At 44.8% G+C, this 14717-nt stretch overlaps 2 protein-coding genes across 2 annotated transcripts in view; both read right to left on the minus strand.

Moving 5' to 3' along the window:
- The window catches only part of PHALS_03627 (hypothetical protein L915_17861), a gene marked incomplete at both ends in the record, with an annotated part of 4387 nt that extends 1040 nt beyond the window's left edge, over positions 1–3347 (minus strand). Inside the window, 7 exons of the mRNA XM_024717871.1 lie at positions 1291–1409; positions 1485–1588; positions 1643–1752; positions 1824–2963; positions 3029–3100; positions 3170–3217; positions 3291–3347. Of these exons, the coding sequence (XP_024583327.1) occupies positions 1291–1409; positions 1485–1588; positions 1643–1752; positions 1824–2963; positions 3029–3100; positions 3170–3217; positions 3291–3347 (1650 nt within the window). The remainder of the gene's footprint in view (positions 1–1290; positions 1410–1484; positions 1589–1642; positions 1753–1823; positions 2964–3028; positions 3101–3169; positions 3218–3290) is intronic.
- Positions 3348–8615: 5268 nt separating this feature from the next.
- On the minus strand, positions 8616–8882 carry PHALS_03628 (uncharacterized protein; the record flags this gene model as incomplete). Its single annotated transcript, XM_024717872.1, has 2 exons — positions 8616–8776; positions 8837–8882. The coding sequence occupies 2 exons, from the start codon at positions 8880–8882 to the stop codon at positions 8616–8618; spliced, it is 207 nt and encodes a 68-aa protein (XP_024583328.1).
- Between the last annotated feature and the right edge of the window lie 5835 nt (positions 8883–14717).

A 14717-nucleotide genomic window follows, 5' to 3' on the forward strand; every position in this document is an offset into this window, starting at 1 on the left:
AGTGGCCCTGTCGTGACCGGCGTCGAAGCTGATTGGGGTCGGTGCGCTTGGCGCGTCGTCGGAGTCACTTGGGCTCATAACCTGTTAAAAAGGACGAAGTGAGTATATTGAGGTCCTTAGTTCGCTATTCCGAGTTACCTCTAAGCCTTTCCTATGGCGTTATTTTTGGCGCAATCATGACGCGTCATCGTGGGCGCAATCATGTCGCGTCATCGTGTGCGCACTCACGTCGTCCTATGGTCCGGATATTCGAAGGCGCAACGTATGATGTACGCCGTTCTTCTAACACGTTGCACGTGTTGCACTTGTCAACCTAATGAGCGAGCCTTATCAGACTCGATACCCCTGTGACGAGTCGTTCGGCCCTTTGTCAATATTAGATTCGCTTATACACTCATGTTTTCGAAGGCAATAGGCGATTGGCGGTCCATGGAAATCGCTCGCGTGATGGCGTTCAATAACTATGATATTGTTGTGGGGGAACTCCAATTACGCCCTAGCCAGGTGTCCGTAAAAACTTGATTGGCTTCCACCGTTAGACTGTTTATACCAAGCGTCCGGTTTTGTAGGGTTGTGACGGTAAATATGTCTCTCTCTTTGCAAGAGAAGCATCGAAAAACGGCCATGCAAACCTAGGAGGGGGGTGCACGAGAATAGTCACTTTGGGAAGGATTTTTGGGGTACGCACCATATCATGGCGTACATGCACGTTACCCTTTTGTCGGTGAAGGAGGTACCATGATGGATGGAGCCTAGTGGTTAGTTCTTGTTAAGTATGTAGAATAATGTATAATGTATAGGAAAGACCGAAGCTGCGAGCTTAGAGCAAATAGTACATTTTAGTTGTCCTTGGGGTTTGCTTACAAGCGCATCCTTTGTGCGCGGCTCATAATGGCTCATAGACTGAAAGCTCAGTGCGAGGTGCACGGCAACCTCGTTAAATGATGTTTTTTATTTTGATAACTATCAAATCCTAATCTTGAGTCTTGTGCTTTGGGGGGGTAACCCCCCCCAAAACTCACGTTATAAACGAACTAAATTATTGCAGGTATACCCTTCCTTTTGAGAAATTTCAAACTCTTGATAAGTTTTTTGAAAGACCTAGCCGACTCGCGCAAACATATGCTAGAGTACTTTTGGTATTGTTTCGTAACTTTCTTCAAGTTCAGTGGGCTGCTCGGCTCATTCATATGTCTCGGGAAACTTGACAGGCACTTCACGGTTCTCATCGGGTGACCAAAGCTTCCCTCCGGCCAACAACACCGTGATCTCGTCGCACGACAGACTGACCGATGATATGGAATCGAAAAGCTGTCTAGACGATGTGTTTTTCGGAAATGTATGCAGCAGTCGCATGACGTTTTCTGGTTCCATGGCCAGCAAAGAATTTTGAAAAAATGATAATAGACCTTTACACAAGCACGTCAAGTCAGAGAATCGGCTTGTACTCTTCTTATTGTACAACAAGCGTATGCAGTCCGTACCCATGCTGGCCTGGAAGAAGAACGGCGTACCGAGAAGAACATAAACGTCCCAAATACGAAGCGCAAGATCCAATGGCAAGCTCCGCGTGAAGAGTGTGAGAGCCCTATACAAATCCTGTTAGCGCCCAAGCACATCAAGTAGTATTTGGCTAGCATACCAGTCGACAGCATACATCTGTGCATCGATACCGATTTCTTCAAAATGCGCGGCCAAGACTGGCAGCTCGTACTCAAATATCTTGTTGTACACGTCAATATAATGGAATGTCTTCGAGAAAAAACAATATCGTTGTCATAAGCTGATTTGGTTCACACAGCAAATATTATACTTTCGCGTACTCGCGTCGCTTCTAAACGAAACATGTCAAAAAGTAGGCTTGAACTCATAAGGGCGACTAAGGCCTTAAAGGCAGTGAAGCTGTCCATGTGAAAACACAGAGTTGCCGCTAAGTAGCTCATCCCTTGGACATAGCCTAAGTCGGGACGGTAGCAAATGTACGCTTCCAATACCTCAGTGGTGCGCTTAGTACCCTCTGCACCAGGCTGAAACAGAGGGTGGTGCCCAAAAGTTCGTGGCATGTCAACGTTTACGAGCTTGATGCTACGTTCTCCGTGGGCAACGAGCATTTCGGCGATCCCAACGGCATCCTGTAGCATGTTTTGCACAGGCAAAACTGCAGATGACCTTCGTTTTTTGCTTTTATCGCTTATATCTGGTGTAGACGAAACTGCAATTGTTGGTTTGCTTTTCGCTATTGACAAATTATTTGTGCCCTCCAAGATATCATTCACGTGTCGATCTGATCGGGGTACTTCTTTATCCTCGGAGTCGAGCTCAGAGGCAGATGATGCACTACTTACACTCGACATACTTCTGGTAGGTGACTCAAGCATAGCACTTTCGCTCTCAGAGCTGATCGTCAGCGATCTAACCACGGTATGATCCAGATCTCGCTTCAAGGACATTTCCATCTGCACGGCCTGTGCTCGCACTTTGCATATTTGAAATAAGTCTTCATTAACTTGAAGCGTGTTTCCAAGTGCCCACGCCCACGCACGCCCACGAAGCTCTTTTGGGATACCTGCAAAGCAAAGTGCGTCTAACAATGGCACTTCATCGCGTGTGCTTCCACTCGGCCAAGTAAACACTTCATTTAACCAAACTTCAGTAAACGTCCGCTTCAGTTTCGGAAGCTGTTGTCGTTTTCGCTCCACACGTCGCTCTCTAGACACGCGTTTGTGATACTTTTTTATGATTGGATAAGTCTTAACAGCACTGGAAAGTTTCTGTCCAGCATTGCTTGAGTCTGAAATCGACCGATGCAGTTTATCATAAGCTTCAGGTAGCAGCAACCGTAACTCTGCAACCCATCGGCGGCGTTCCTGCTCCGTCGTCGCACTCAGGAACAGCTTTCTCGTCCGGGTCTGCAAGAGAAAGACGTAATTACCTGAATGGTATACCAGATTCTGATCGTCTATCTACACCACATATTAGTAAGCAGAGCAGCAGATTTTTGGCCCTAGTTACGTTAATGTGCACGCACCACTTGAATTTGTCCCATAGTCAGCAAAAGGCGGGGCTTGCGACCAGATTTAGTCGAGTATGTAAGTTCTTTCTGCAGGTGACAATATTGCACACAGCTAAATAATTTCTCGCTAGAAAAGCAGCAAATTCAGTTGCTTGCCTTTGTGAGCACGAAATAGCGAATGCGCCAAATTTTAAGATGTTTGCTCTGTTTACAGAGGCAACAAATACACAGTATCAGACAATCTACTAAGGTAACTCTGAAGCGGAATATAGCACGCCTGTTTGTGTAGATAGCCCTGTAACACTAACTCGTCGGGCGCTGTCGCCACGCTCATGACTTTTTCCGTTTTGTCAACAAATAAAGTCGATTTACGAAATTGCTTTCAGCTTTCAAAATTTTGTTTCTGAACTATTTTTCTACTTACGGTACGTTTAAGAGCCGGAGATCCGAAGAAAATAAAGAATATACATGCTCATAATGTTACGTACAAACTTGGATACGCACAGTTCTTGTATTATCTATGCGGCAGTGTTTGAGCGACAGGTGTAGTGGTTGCTCGCACCGCTCAATCAGGCAACCGTGTGTATTCCAAATTCTTGTACACATGTGTCGAGCGGCGACATTTAGCCGGTTATGCCCATCACCGAATAACGATAATCATTAAGATACCCGCAGATCCGCATTAAACACTTGCACCTTCAGGAGGTGTCTCCTGACAGGTGCGCCTTGCACCGAGATTTTCACAGTTCAAAGATGTAGTTGGTGTCATATTAATGCGAGTAGCAACCCCTGTCGGACGAAGAGCGAGAAGTAGAAGTTGTGCCATTGCGCCGAAGGCGATGAACTTTACCCATGCCAGGATGAAGGAGATTTAATTGGTTTAGGCCAAGCAGCATTCTGAATCTAGCGGATGTTGCATCTGTGGCATGTCTCTTGGCTCGGAAACATGGAGGACAAAGTTGCCACACAGAATCATCATCCGACGAACCCCCACGGGAAAACGAAGGGTTCACGTAGGTGCATGGTACACTACGGGTGACGATAAGTCGCGCGTGGAAGGTCAGATCATGGATTGCAAAATCCGGCGTATTCGCGTTTCAATGTAACGATACTGCAAAGTCAGAACTATCGTGTGCACAGCGCGGTAAAATGTAGTCTCAAATTTTGTGGCTGGAAAAAAATAGTTACTCGCGAAAGGCATGGCAGTGTAGACATAGAGGCGACGAATTCCCCCATTACCACAGCAGAGGCTTCCCCTGAGCTAAAAAAATTATTCTCAGGATACGTTTGTACATTTTTTAAAACGGTGAGGTCACCAAAATGGCAAAGATGGTGCCGGAGGAGAGCTGAGAACGTCACCCGGCATAACGTGCTCCTTTAAAAAGACATCGCGGAGCACTGTTAGGGAGGAGCATGACAGCATCCTTAAAGCATCTAACTGATAAAACTTATCGTCTGTTGAATATTTTATGACGACGCGATGATGAGAGACCACATGCCAGATCGATGCATCATAAAACTGACTATTTATGGAATCAAATGTTGCGTCACATATCAATCTCTCCGGTCATGGGGACAGCAGTAAAACAAAAACGCTTTCTCAGCGCCAAGCCCAATGTGGGCTCGACGAACGTATCTCTCTCCAACCGGCGCCGATTTTCAACACTAATAAATGAAACGACAAGCGACGAATTTCTATGATTATTGTATTCTAAATGCAGCAAGCGTTTTTTGGATGAAACGCCGATTCCTATGTGCTGAGACAGCATGGACGGTTGCATCTTGATCAGCGATGTTGACCCGGCAGATTGTCGTTATCATTTCTCCATGAGAGACATCTCAAACACCAAGCGGAATGAACTGAGAGTAGGTGGTGAATACCAAATTGGCTGTCTAACGAACGAGCAATATCAAACTGACCGGCGGGAATGCTGTTTAGGTCGCGTCACATTTTTGCAGAAGTCTATTTTGACAATGTATTTCCCTGAAGTCATGCGAGCACGTTGAATTAAACATAGAGAAATTCTTTACCTACTTGCGAGCAGTACTATAGCAAATGCACTTCAGCTAGCTGTTTGTCGATGTATACACGTGTCTATTTGGCGCTGAATGGTTAGCTGCAAAAATGGTCTACAGATAGATGCAGAGAAAGGAAAAACATCGCCAGTTAGTTTGTGGCTTTATGAAGCGCTTAGAAATGGCTTGGCACGACCAATGACTCGCGCAAACATAATGTAAGTTACACCGACATGGCATGACCCTTTAGCTTTAATAAGTAATGTCAAATGGTGCAGGGGTAAGGGCCTACATGTCTATGGAACAAGCCATGAGAGCGTCCCGAATCTGGATCTTCTGAGCCTATCGGCATATTCATGTCGTCTGTGGTGCTTCGCCTTTGCTATAGGCAGTGGTTTACTCCAAGTAGATATCGATGACATGAGCGATATATGGTGCTAGGATATCATAAATCATTCGAAATCAATAGTCCATTTATGACAAAGCACTTGTTACTGTGATTTATACTCCTGTCGTCTTCTGGTACGCTTCCCTGTCTCCTAAGCTATGTGTTATCGATATAACTCATGCGTTGCTGCGCATAGCGATGTCTCTCGCAACGAATGTCGAGATGGTTATTCATGTTTGCTGAGTATATATCTAAGGCAAAGTACAAGTCGTGTCGGCTTAAAGTATTTGCGGGTGCGCGTTCAAGTTGCCTAGACTGTGAGCTATTGCATGTTACAATAATTACGCGCGAGTCAGATGCAACATGTGTTTCCTTGATTAAAGATTTATAAGCTTGAAAACTCGGATATCGCTTAAACAAAGTGTTCAACTGCACATAACCACTGTCATTCCTTGTTCTAGGGCTTGTTGTATGCAGTACCAACACACATGACACTCAACCTGTGTGGTACTCCATGTTAAGGACCTCGACTTTGGGGTAGTATCCGAGGCACGTTGTAGTCCACTCTGGATGGAAACCGACATACGGCCCAGTAAGCACTGCAACTTAATGAACCGTATATGCTTTGGTGTATTTTTGAGCGTGGAGAACGTGCCAGGATGATATCATTCTCGCCCCACTTGTTGACGCCTTAGGTAGGTCTCTCGGCTTTAGTACAATCTTGGCAATCTGTTGATATGGATTGATCTTACTTCATCAAAACACATATCTGGTACGACAGGTATTGCGGCCTTCGTCTACCGTTGAAGCAAAATGGCTAAGATCACATCAACGTTACCAGGTAAGATATAGCCATGCAGCTCCTCGACATTTTCCTCGACGTAACTTGTCGTTAAGTCTAGTTGCAGATGAAGACTTTTGTTAAAGATGCTGATCACCAGGTAAGAAACTGTAGTCACTAATAACTCGCAGACAGACGATCAAACCGAACGTGTTAGTTGCGTGGTGGCAAATGACCTACAAAGGCACTTGCGCGAAGGTACCGCTTGGTGGATTAAATTGCTCCTACACACTGGGTTGTTGAATGGCAGAGTACTTCTACATTTTCGAAGTCAATTGATATGAACGGACTGATTAACCCCGTGTAAACCTCACACCCTCAGCGAAGTGGCTTTGTTCTTGGTGGGATAAGGGCAATCGAAATAATATGAACCGCTGTTCTAGACCTGGGTACACTTCATAAGGAAGTCACATATTTTATTGCAATAAATAAATTGTCATGTGCTGAATGCACAGCGCCATGGACGAGGTTTAAATTCTGCAAGCGCAACATCCCATGCCAGAGATAGATAAAGAAAATATGAAACTGTAGTTGGTGAAAGCTTTTATAATACGCCGTCAATCTGAATTCGCATGAGTTGCGAACCCGCTATATCGAACCGTTTATGTTCTTAGTAAAGAAATATTTTGCTTCACGATCAAATTTTCGATGAATATGTGCGCACAGCCTGTAATTCACGCGAGCTTTTTCTAACGATACCGCGACTCCCCTCTCGAGCCACTCAAATATGATTGTGCTCTGTTGGAGCCGAAAAAGCGCTGTAGCTATTCCCTGTACATGAGCTACCTTCTACTCAAAGGCAGCGATGTGGAACCCAAACTCAATGAGGTGCCGAAAGCTTCTCCGTACGATGACATAGCAAAGAAGGGACCTCCAATAATCCGTTTTCGAATCGGGCGCACATCAAATCCCTTGCTGACAGTCGACGAGCCGCCACAAAGTCAGCCGGGTAGGGGTTGTCTTACGGCGGTTAGCCATATGAGCAAGGGGTGGTCTACTTCCATGCGGTGCCATTGTGGACCGGTGGGTCGATAGGGTTGCAATCAGTAGGTGCTGTGCAAAAGGATACCTTCGTTTTGAATATCCGCGTGAGACTGAGATGTCACTTTGGTATGAATATCCCGCATCTTGGCTGCCTACGCCTTGGCACATCCACTGTTAATATCTTCCCGGAAGAAGAGCTAGGACTCAGCGTAACGCGATTCCTACTAGTGAGGGAGAACCGGGTTTATTCCGAGTGACTGGACTCATCGGAATGAGAGCTGTTGATAACAAGAGATAAATATGGCAAGCATTCATTTCGACGTCCAAATTCTGCTTTGTCCTTCGCAATGTTAAGTATCAAGCGATACCTCAATCAGAATTCGGCTTCACTGGGCCTGGTACATAAAACTATAGGATGGGCGAGACGATGTGCCTTTCGCAAGCAGTGCGCAAAGTGAGTGCGACACTCCTAGTAACTTTCTTAGCGTTTAGTACAACAGTAAGGTGTGCGGATTTGCCCGATTGCTGCTGCTTCAAATGCAAACACGCGGAGAATGGTAATTTGAGGGTTTGAAAGACTCTCATGAAATTAATTTGATAGGCGACTGGCAGCGCGGTGACTGAATTTTGATGTATCATATCTGTTATCAATGCGTAAGTTCGACTGCTGCGACTGGGTCGACAACCGCTGCGACTCTTGCGCTTATAGACGGGTAATTTTGGTTCTTCGAGTCAGGTTTAGCCTATCGATGATATATGTTCTGAGCACCACAGTTTTTGCCGAAGCACTTTTTGTTAAAGGTTTTAAGCACAGGATTCGCAGCTTGCGCAGAACAGCGGCAGAGCGTAGTAGCGTCATCTTCTCGGTATAAAGCGTGGTAGTCCGTCTTTAAATGAGTTAGAGGTGTTGAGTCAGGGCCCGGAGAGCCCAGCTACCAAGCTTATAGAATACAATCTCGGCGTTTCACCAAGAACAGCTTTGCGGGGGTTGACGTTGAAAGCGCGCCCTGTAGTATAAAGACTGATGGGATTATGTTTATAAGTTCGGACACTGTACGGTGCAAGCGGATAATTTTGGCCGCAGTGAGTCTTTGTTATGAGGTTCGCTTTTGCTTGATTTACTTAAACGAGCTAAATCAGTATTATGGCAAATCTTTTATTATATTATTTAAAGGTCAGAAAAAGCAACGATGTGCTTTGTATGGACGACAGCAATCCATAAAGAACACTGGACACGCGGACAACAATATAAGGCCGTTCAAAACGTATAGGTTTTTGTAAGACATAGAAAAACAAGTATATCTAAAATATGTTAGATTTCACGAAAATTAAATGATGTGTCATTTCGATCAAAGATCAAGCAAGATTTGTGATTATTGGAAGCCTTCGGAGTTGATCCTGGTTTCACGTACAAAGATATCCGGTGAGTTTTCTTGAGCGTAAACACTTTGAAGCAAAGCCTCTATGTGCAAGGATCGGGGCACGATAGATGCGTCTTTTACACGATCGCAAATACCAAAAAATCCAAAAATAGCTAATGTACCGAAAGCTTGTCTGTTCCCTTAACTGACCATTTTCCAGCTACCACGTGTACTGTGCACCTTGTTCAACCCCTCCTCAAATTTCAATTTGTCGCGCATGGCTCCGCTAGTCAGCGGGGAATATTCGGTCCCACGAGCTTCAAGATATACTACGTGACGCAGCCAAGACGTTCTCGGAGGAAAACAAACATTCTGACTAAACCAGATCCGACTCGCGTCTGCACCCTTCCTGACAATTCTAAAATCAGATCGTTTCCCATTCACAAAATCTCTCGGAGTTTTAGGGGAGCGTAGAGAATCCACACTCTATGCAACTTCTACTCCGCGTTCATTCTCTTCTTCGAAGGGGGTTTGGGCATCCGGCCGCAAAGCTCATAACGACGTCAAGCTCATAAGAAATAGACAGGATCTTGCTCAGCAAGCTAAGCTCGTCAGTCTGCAAGCGTCATAGCTACCTCCATTGTTGTCGCCTAAGACTACATTAAATAGTGATTATGGATATACCTTCGAAAGTCGCCAGTCCCGCCGCGGTAAGAATCATTAAACGCTTTGCTTGTGAATCTGTTTTAACAAGAGCGAAACGTGCTTTAAAGGTCATCTTGAGATGTACCGCTTGCGACTAGAGTAGCAGCGGTTGGACACTCCATGATTATCCTTGAGTACATTTCCTTTCGTACTAAGCGCTGCTGAAAGTACCGTCTTGACTCATTCACTGGGTGACGAAAGCACGTCCCGTCACTAGTTTCAAGTCGCAGTGAAGCGGGTATCTGACTGGAATGTTGTATCATTTTAACTTTGCGAAGTAGAAAGAACAATGCCGACGCAAACGATAGTGCTCACTGCTTTCCGCTCTTATTGTCAACAGCCTTGTTCATTTTGAAGAGCCTACTGATATTGACACTGGTCAAAGCTTAGACGCCGCAAGCTCAAGATATGGCCAGCATGCACTTACAAATGAAGATACGGTAAGCTGCGCGACCCTGTCTCCTTCTCCGAGGAGAAAAACAACTGGTATGGTTAGTCATGAGCACCAGGGCATGTGCTCATGGAGTGAGTATATCCTGTTCATATCTACATACATTGATTATAGCCATGATAAAGCTAGAACTGCTATCTACTCTACATATAAGTATGCTCCCCTTGCTCGTCAAGCATTTTAGCGTAAGAGGATCCTCCTTGGATAGATTTCGCAAGCTCTCTTGGCTGTGGCAACACATCAAATCTTCTTGAGATTCCCGGCATGCGGCCGACACTGACACAAATCATCTGTCGGATGCGGAGTATGACCACTTTAGGACAGATAATTGTTAAAAATTACGTTGCCTAGACTGGACCGCTAAGTACCAGACGGGCTCGTGAGAGCATGGTCAATTAAATTCCAGACCATGGCAAACGATGAATAGTAAGAGATGACAAAAACAAACGATCTGGTAGGATCTGAATCTGGCATTGATGCACTCAACACGATTTGACATCTATCTTTATCAGATGGCAAGAATTCGTAAAATGACAGCTTCATTTGCACTGCACTTAAGCGAGTAATTAGTCAGGCACAGCCACTTCCTTGACTTATTTTGGGATGGTGGAGCTGACCAATACCCGATGAATCTCTTCGAGATGCACATAAAAATCATGCGTTTTAATGAAGCATTCCAAAAGTGGAATTTGGCAAACATCAATGATGCACGTGCTGATGCAGGTAAATGAATGGTTTGAACGCATAAACTCAGGCTTTGCTCGTACGAGCCTGATGTCGATGCCCGCATCATTATCGTCATTCGTTGTACGACAATGAATTAATTTGTCATCAAAATGGCTCGATGAGTGTGCGTGTGCGCGATGGGGAGGTAACACTTATTATTGCGCTATTGGGCAAAGCTACCCTGTGGGATAGTCATTGAGCCTAACCAGCAACATATTGCTCGGAGATCTCATGGGTGGGTCACTGTTTCTCATTAGCAGTTGATAATTCCCATCATCTAGGTCAAGAGCAACAAAACGCGGTGCAGCTGACAACGTTGTATTACAGCACGTCGATATTTGCAGCAGAAAAGAACTGTATTTAGCGTATTGTACGTATGGACAGCTCACCACTTCCCTCAGCTTCTCTAACGCAGATAGTTCACGTCAAGTGTGACGATTTGTCCTCTCTCACTACGCCTATCACGTGCTTTGCACAGAAAAGTCGTCTGACGTCATAGTGTTCACCTAGTGGGTGTAACACAAAATTCGTTCCAGAATTCATGAAAACATTTCATGTCGCACCTCAAGATATGGGTTGTTCGTCTCTTGTCGCCGCGTATAAATAGCAAAATATAAAAGATCCGCAGATTAATTGGCTCTTTTCTCACAATTGGTGATCGCTACGAGTGCCCTCATCGACTTGCACACCCGTAACGGACGATAAGGGAAAAACTTCCTCCGTTGCCAGCCGTACCATTTGTGGAACATCACCATCTTGAGGTTTCTGAATATATCTTCGAATACGATGATTCAAGCTCAATCGAATCTCTGCTTAGGGAAAAATGAGAGACTAGTGTCTTTCAGAACTATCCCGGCCACTCCTTAGACGAGCATGATTTCTCATTGCCGATCACTGCATCACAGGGTAAGTGCGCATTACGGTAGTGCTGACTCACCAGTGGCATAAATTTCTGACGAGGGACGACCACGTTAGAAGCTGACCCTTCTACTTGCAATTTCCTTTGTCTACAGATGTCGCGCTGGAGACTTCGGCACTTAGCAGCCTTATAGCATGCCCACTGGATCAAACCGTGATGACAATAACGTCAACCTTACCTTATCTGTCCGCTAGAACTGACTTTGCAAGCTGACAGCAGTCTCGCAAAATAGTACTCTGGAGATTACGTCTCTTTGTTTCTTTTCTTTGGGTTTTAAACCATAGTTCTATGCGCGTAGCAATTTTGTTGCAACATATTTCGCTCAGTCTCATATCCTACGAAAAACTGCGGCTTTATGCTCGCATTAATAGTTACTAGCCACCGCGCTGTTAATTAAGTGTAATTGATCCCCCTTAGATATAGTCCCGTTATTGACAGCCAATGATGGGCAATCCCATAGGAGCTGTGGAAGAGTCAGTTATAGATGTCGGAACGGGCAATATCGAGCGAGCGCCAAGCGTTGATGTCCATCGGTAAATGCCTTCTGAGCGTTCTATCAAAAACATGCTGGAATGAGCGAATCACCATCCACCGTCTCAAGAGAATCGAGAAATATTGTTTGGTGTTTCGACCTGATGTGGAGAGAACAAGAGACAGACGTGAGCCGGTGCTGATGTTGAGAAACGGCTTGGATTTTGAAAAGTCAAGACAAGGCAGTGATGGCCCCCCGATTCCAAAGCATGCTAGAATTAATGAAGATGGACTCATTGCAGATGCTGTTCTTGCTTACGCCGTGAGGATTTACGACGACACCGACTTACCGACTACGTATGCTCAAGCAATGGCAAGCGACGATGCAGGAAAGTAGCGTGAAGTAATGGATACTGTGTTGCGCTCACATGAAGAGAATTAAAGATGGATATTGAAAGCACAAGGAAGATCAGTCGCACAATCAGATTGAGATGGGGTTTTGCGAAGAAGCGTGATCAGAATGGCGCTATCGTGCGGAACAAGGCACGACTGGTCGCGAAAGATCTCAAGCGGAAGTATGACGTCGATTTTATTGATACGTACTCCCCGGTAGCTAACGTAAATTTGATTCGAGTAACTCTCGCATTATGCGCGGAATGCGACTATAAAATGGAGCAGCTGGATGTCGACACGGCTTTTCTCAACAGCGTGCTGACGGACAACGTTTTTATGGAAATCCCGCCTGGTGTCGACAACGCTCAAGGTTACGTGTGTCAGCTTAACAAGGCTATTGACGGATTGAAGCAAGCAGCAAGTGCCCGGAACAAGACAATATATCGTGTCTTTGTGGCGAATGGCTTCAAGAGCTGCGGAGCGGCCCAATGCGTTTATCTCAAGAGCGCAAAGAAGGTATCGTCTACGTTGGACTCTTTGTGGATGATATGATTATTGCAGCAAGAACCAGCAAAGGAGAACAATCAGGTAAGGTAAATGCTTAAGAATCCTTTCAGATAAAAATACCTGGGCAAGGCGGAGTTTATTTTGGCAATGGAAATCTGCCACGACAGATCAGCTGCGACGCTTATGATCAAGCAGACCCGATATATCGACGATGCGGTCAGTCGATTTGATCAACAATATGCCAAGTGCGTAAATAACCCGTGCGCATCAGAATTGAAGTTGTCGTCGTCACAGTCACCTACAACGGAAGATGGGCGTTCGACAATGCACACGAAGCCATATCGAACTTTGATTGGTTGTCCATTGTACATTACGACATGCACTAGACTGGACATTGCATACGTGGCTACGCAGCTTTCGCGTTTTCTGGAGAATTTGGGCTGCAACATTGGAGTGCCGCTATTCGCGTATTACGCTATCTAAAGACTACGTACCGAGCCGGATCGTATACCGAGACAGTGGGAGCGTTCGAGTTAAGGCGTACTCGGATGCAGATTGGGGCACCAACAACGATGACAGACAGTGATGATTATGATTGCAAGTGCGCCCGTAAAATTCAATTCGAAGTACCAGCGGGCTGATGCTCTCAGCTCACTTGAGGCTGAGTATATGGCTCTCATTCCGTGCATACAAGAAGGTCTTTGAACGCGAGAATGCTAAAGAACATGGGTCATAAGCAAGATGAAGGCACGTGGTGTGCAAGGAGCAATCGAATTGGCCAAAACCGCTGGATACCATGAAAGGACGAGGTTTGTGAATATCAAGCACCACTTTATTCGTGAGAATGAGCAATACGGACGATTAAAGGCTGACTGTGTTGACACGAGGTATCAGCTTGCAGATATGCTGACTAAAGCACTCAGAACCAAGATGCTGCAGTATTGCGTTAAGCTTCCGGGCTCAAGATCAATTCAGCAACCAAGCATAAACAACATTAGCGGTGAATGCGAGTGCTGAGATTGCACCGCTGAATGGCCCAACTCGGCGATTATGTGACCGCGCTCTCATACGACGATTCAAGCTCGTCAATTACGACAATTGATTACGGACGTAGTTATGGATATTATAACAGTCGTTCATTGGGTTAGATAAATTAGATTGCTTGTAGAAGCTTCTAGAAGGATCTAGAAAGATAGGTTTAGAGGTAGCAGAGATTAGCGAACTGAGGACCTTTTCACGTTGGTATTTACCTTATAATCCACAAGATCACACAGCTTTCTCAAAAATACAACAAAATGCAATAGCGCTACTGCACCGACAATGTATCAATCATCTGGCTGCGGGTGTCGACCTCTTGAGTTGCTGTTAGCATCCGCGTCATTAACCCAGTGTATTTTTTTACCCGTATTTATAGTCCAAATTACTCATATCAGCCAATACAAAGTCGCCTTTGTACCAACTCCATCACATATTGGCAAATGAGATGACCTTGATGAAGCGCTAAAATGTCTTTGAGTCAATGAAAAGTGCTGCATTACAATACATTTTGTGAAGAAGGGAAAAAATATCGATATATGTGATGAAACTTATATATTACGTTAAGCGATTGCTTAAGGTCTGAGCGCTACATTGAAAAGCCGTTTGACATCATCATTTGAGCTGTGGATATCATTAGCTATTGTTGTAAACACACCGCGAGACTCTAGTTCTTGAACTTGACCAACATATCTGACTCTAAAAGAGAGTATCAGAATATTGGCATCATTGACTTGTATAGAGTTCTAATTCAGTTTAGTTTTTGTTTCAAAATACTCCAAACTCGCGAATATCAACTATCAAATGATAAAAAAATGATGTCGTTATATCCTAAACAAATTGATTAGATATTACAAACAAAAAGCTAAAAACAGTACTGGCTGCGTCATCAAGTTAATATTGTAGA

The sequence above is a fragment of the Plasmopara halstedii genome, assembly GCF_900000015.1.
Source record: "Plasmopara halstedii genome assembly, contig: Scaffold_2386, whole genome shotgun sequence".
Lineage (NCBI taxonomy): Eukaryota > Oomycota > Peronosporomycetes > Peronosporales > Peronosporaceae > Plasmopara > Plasmopara halstedii.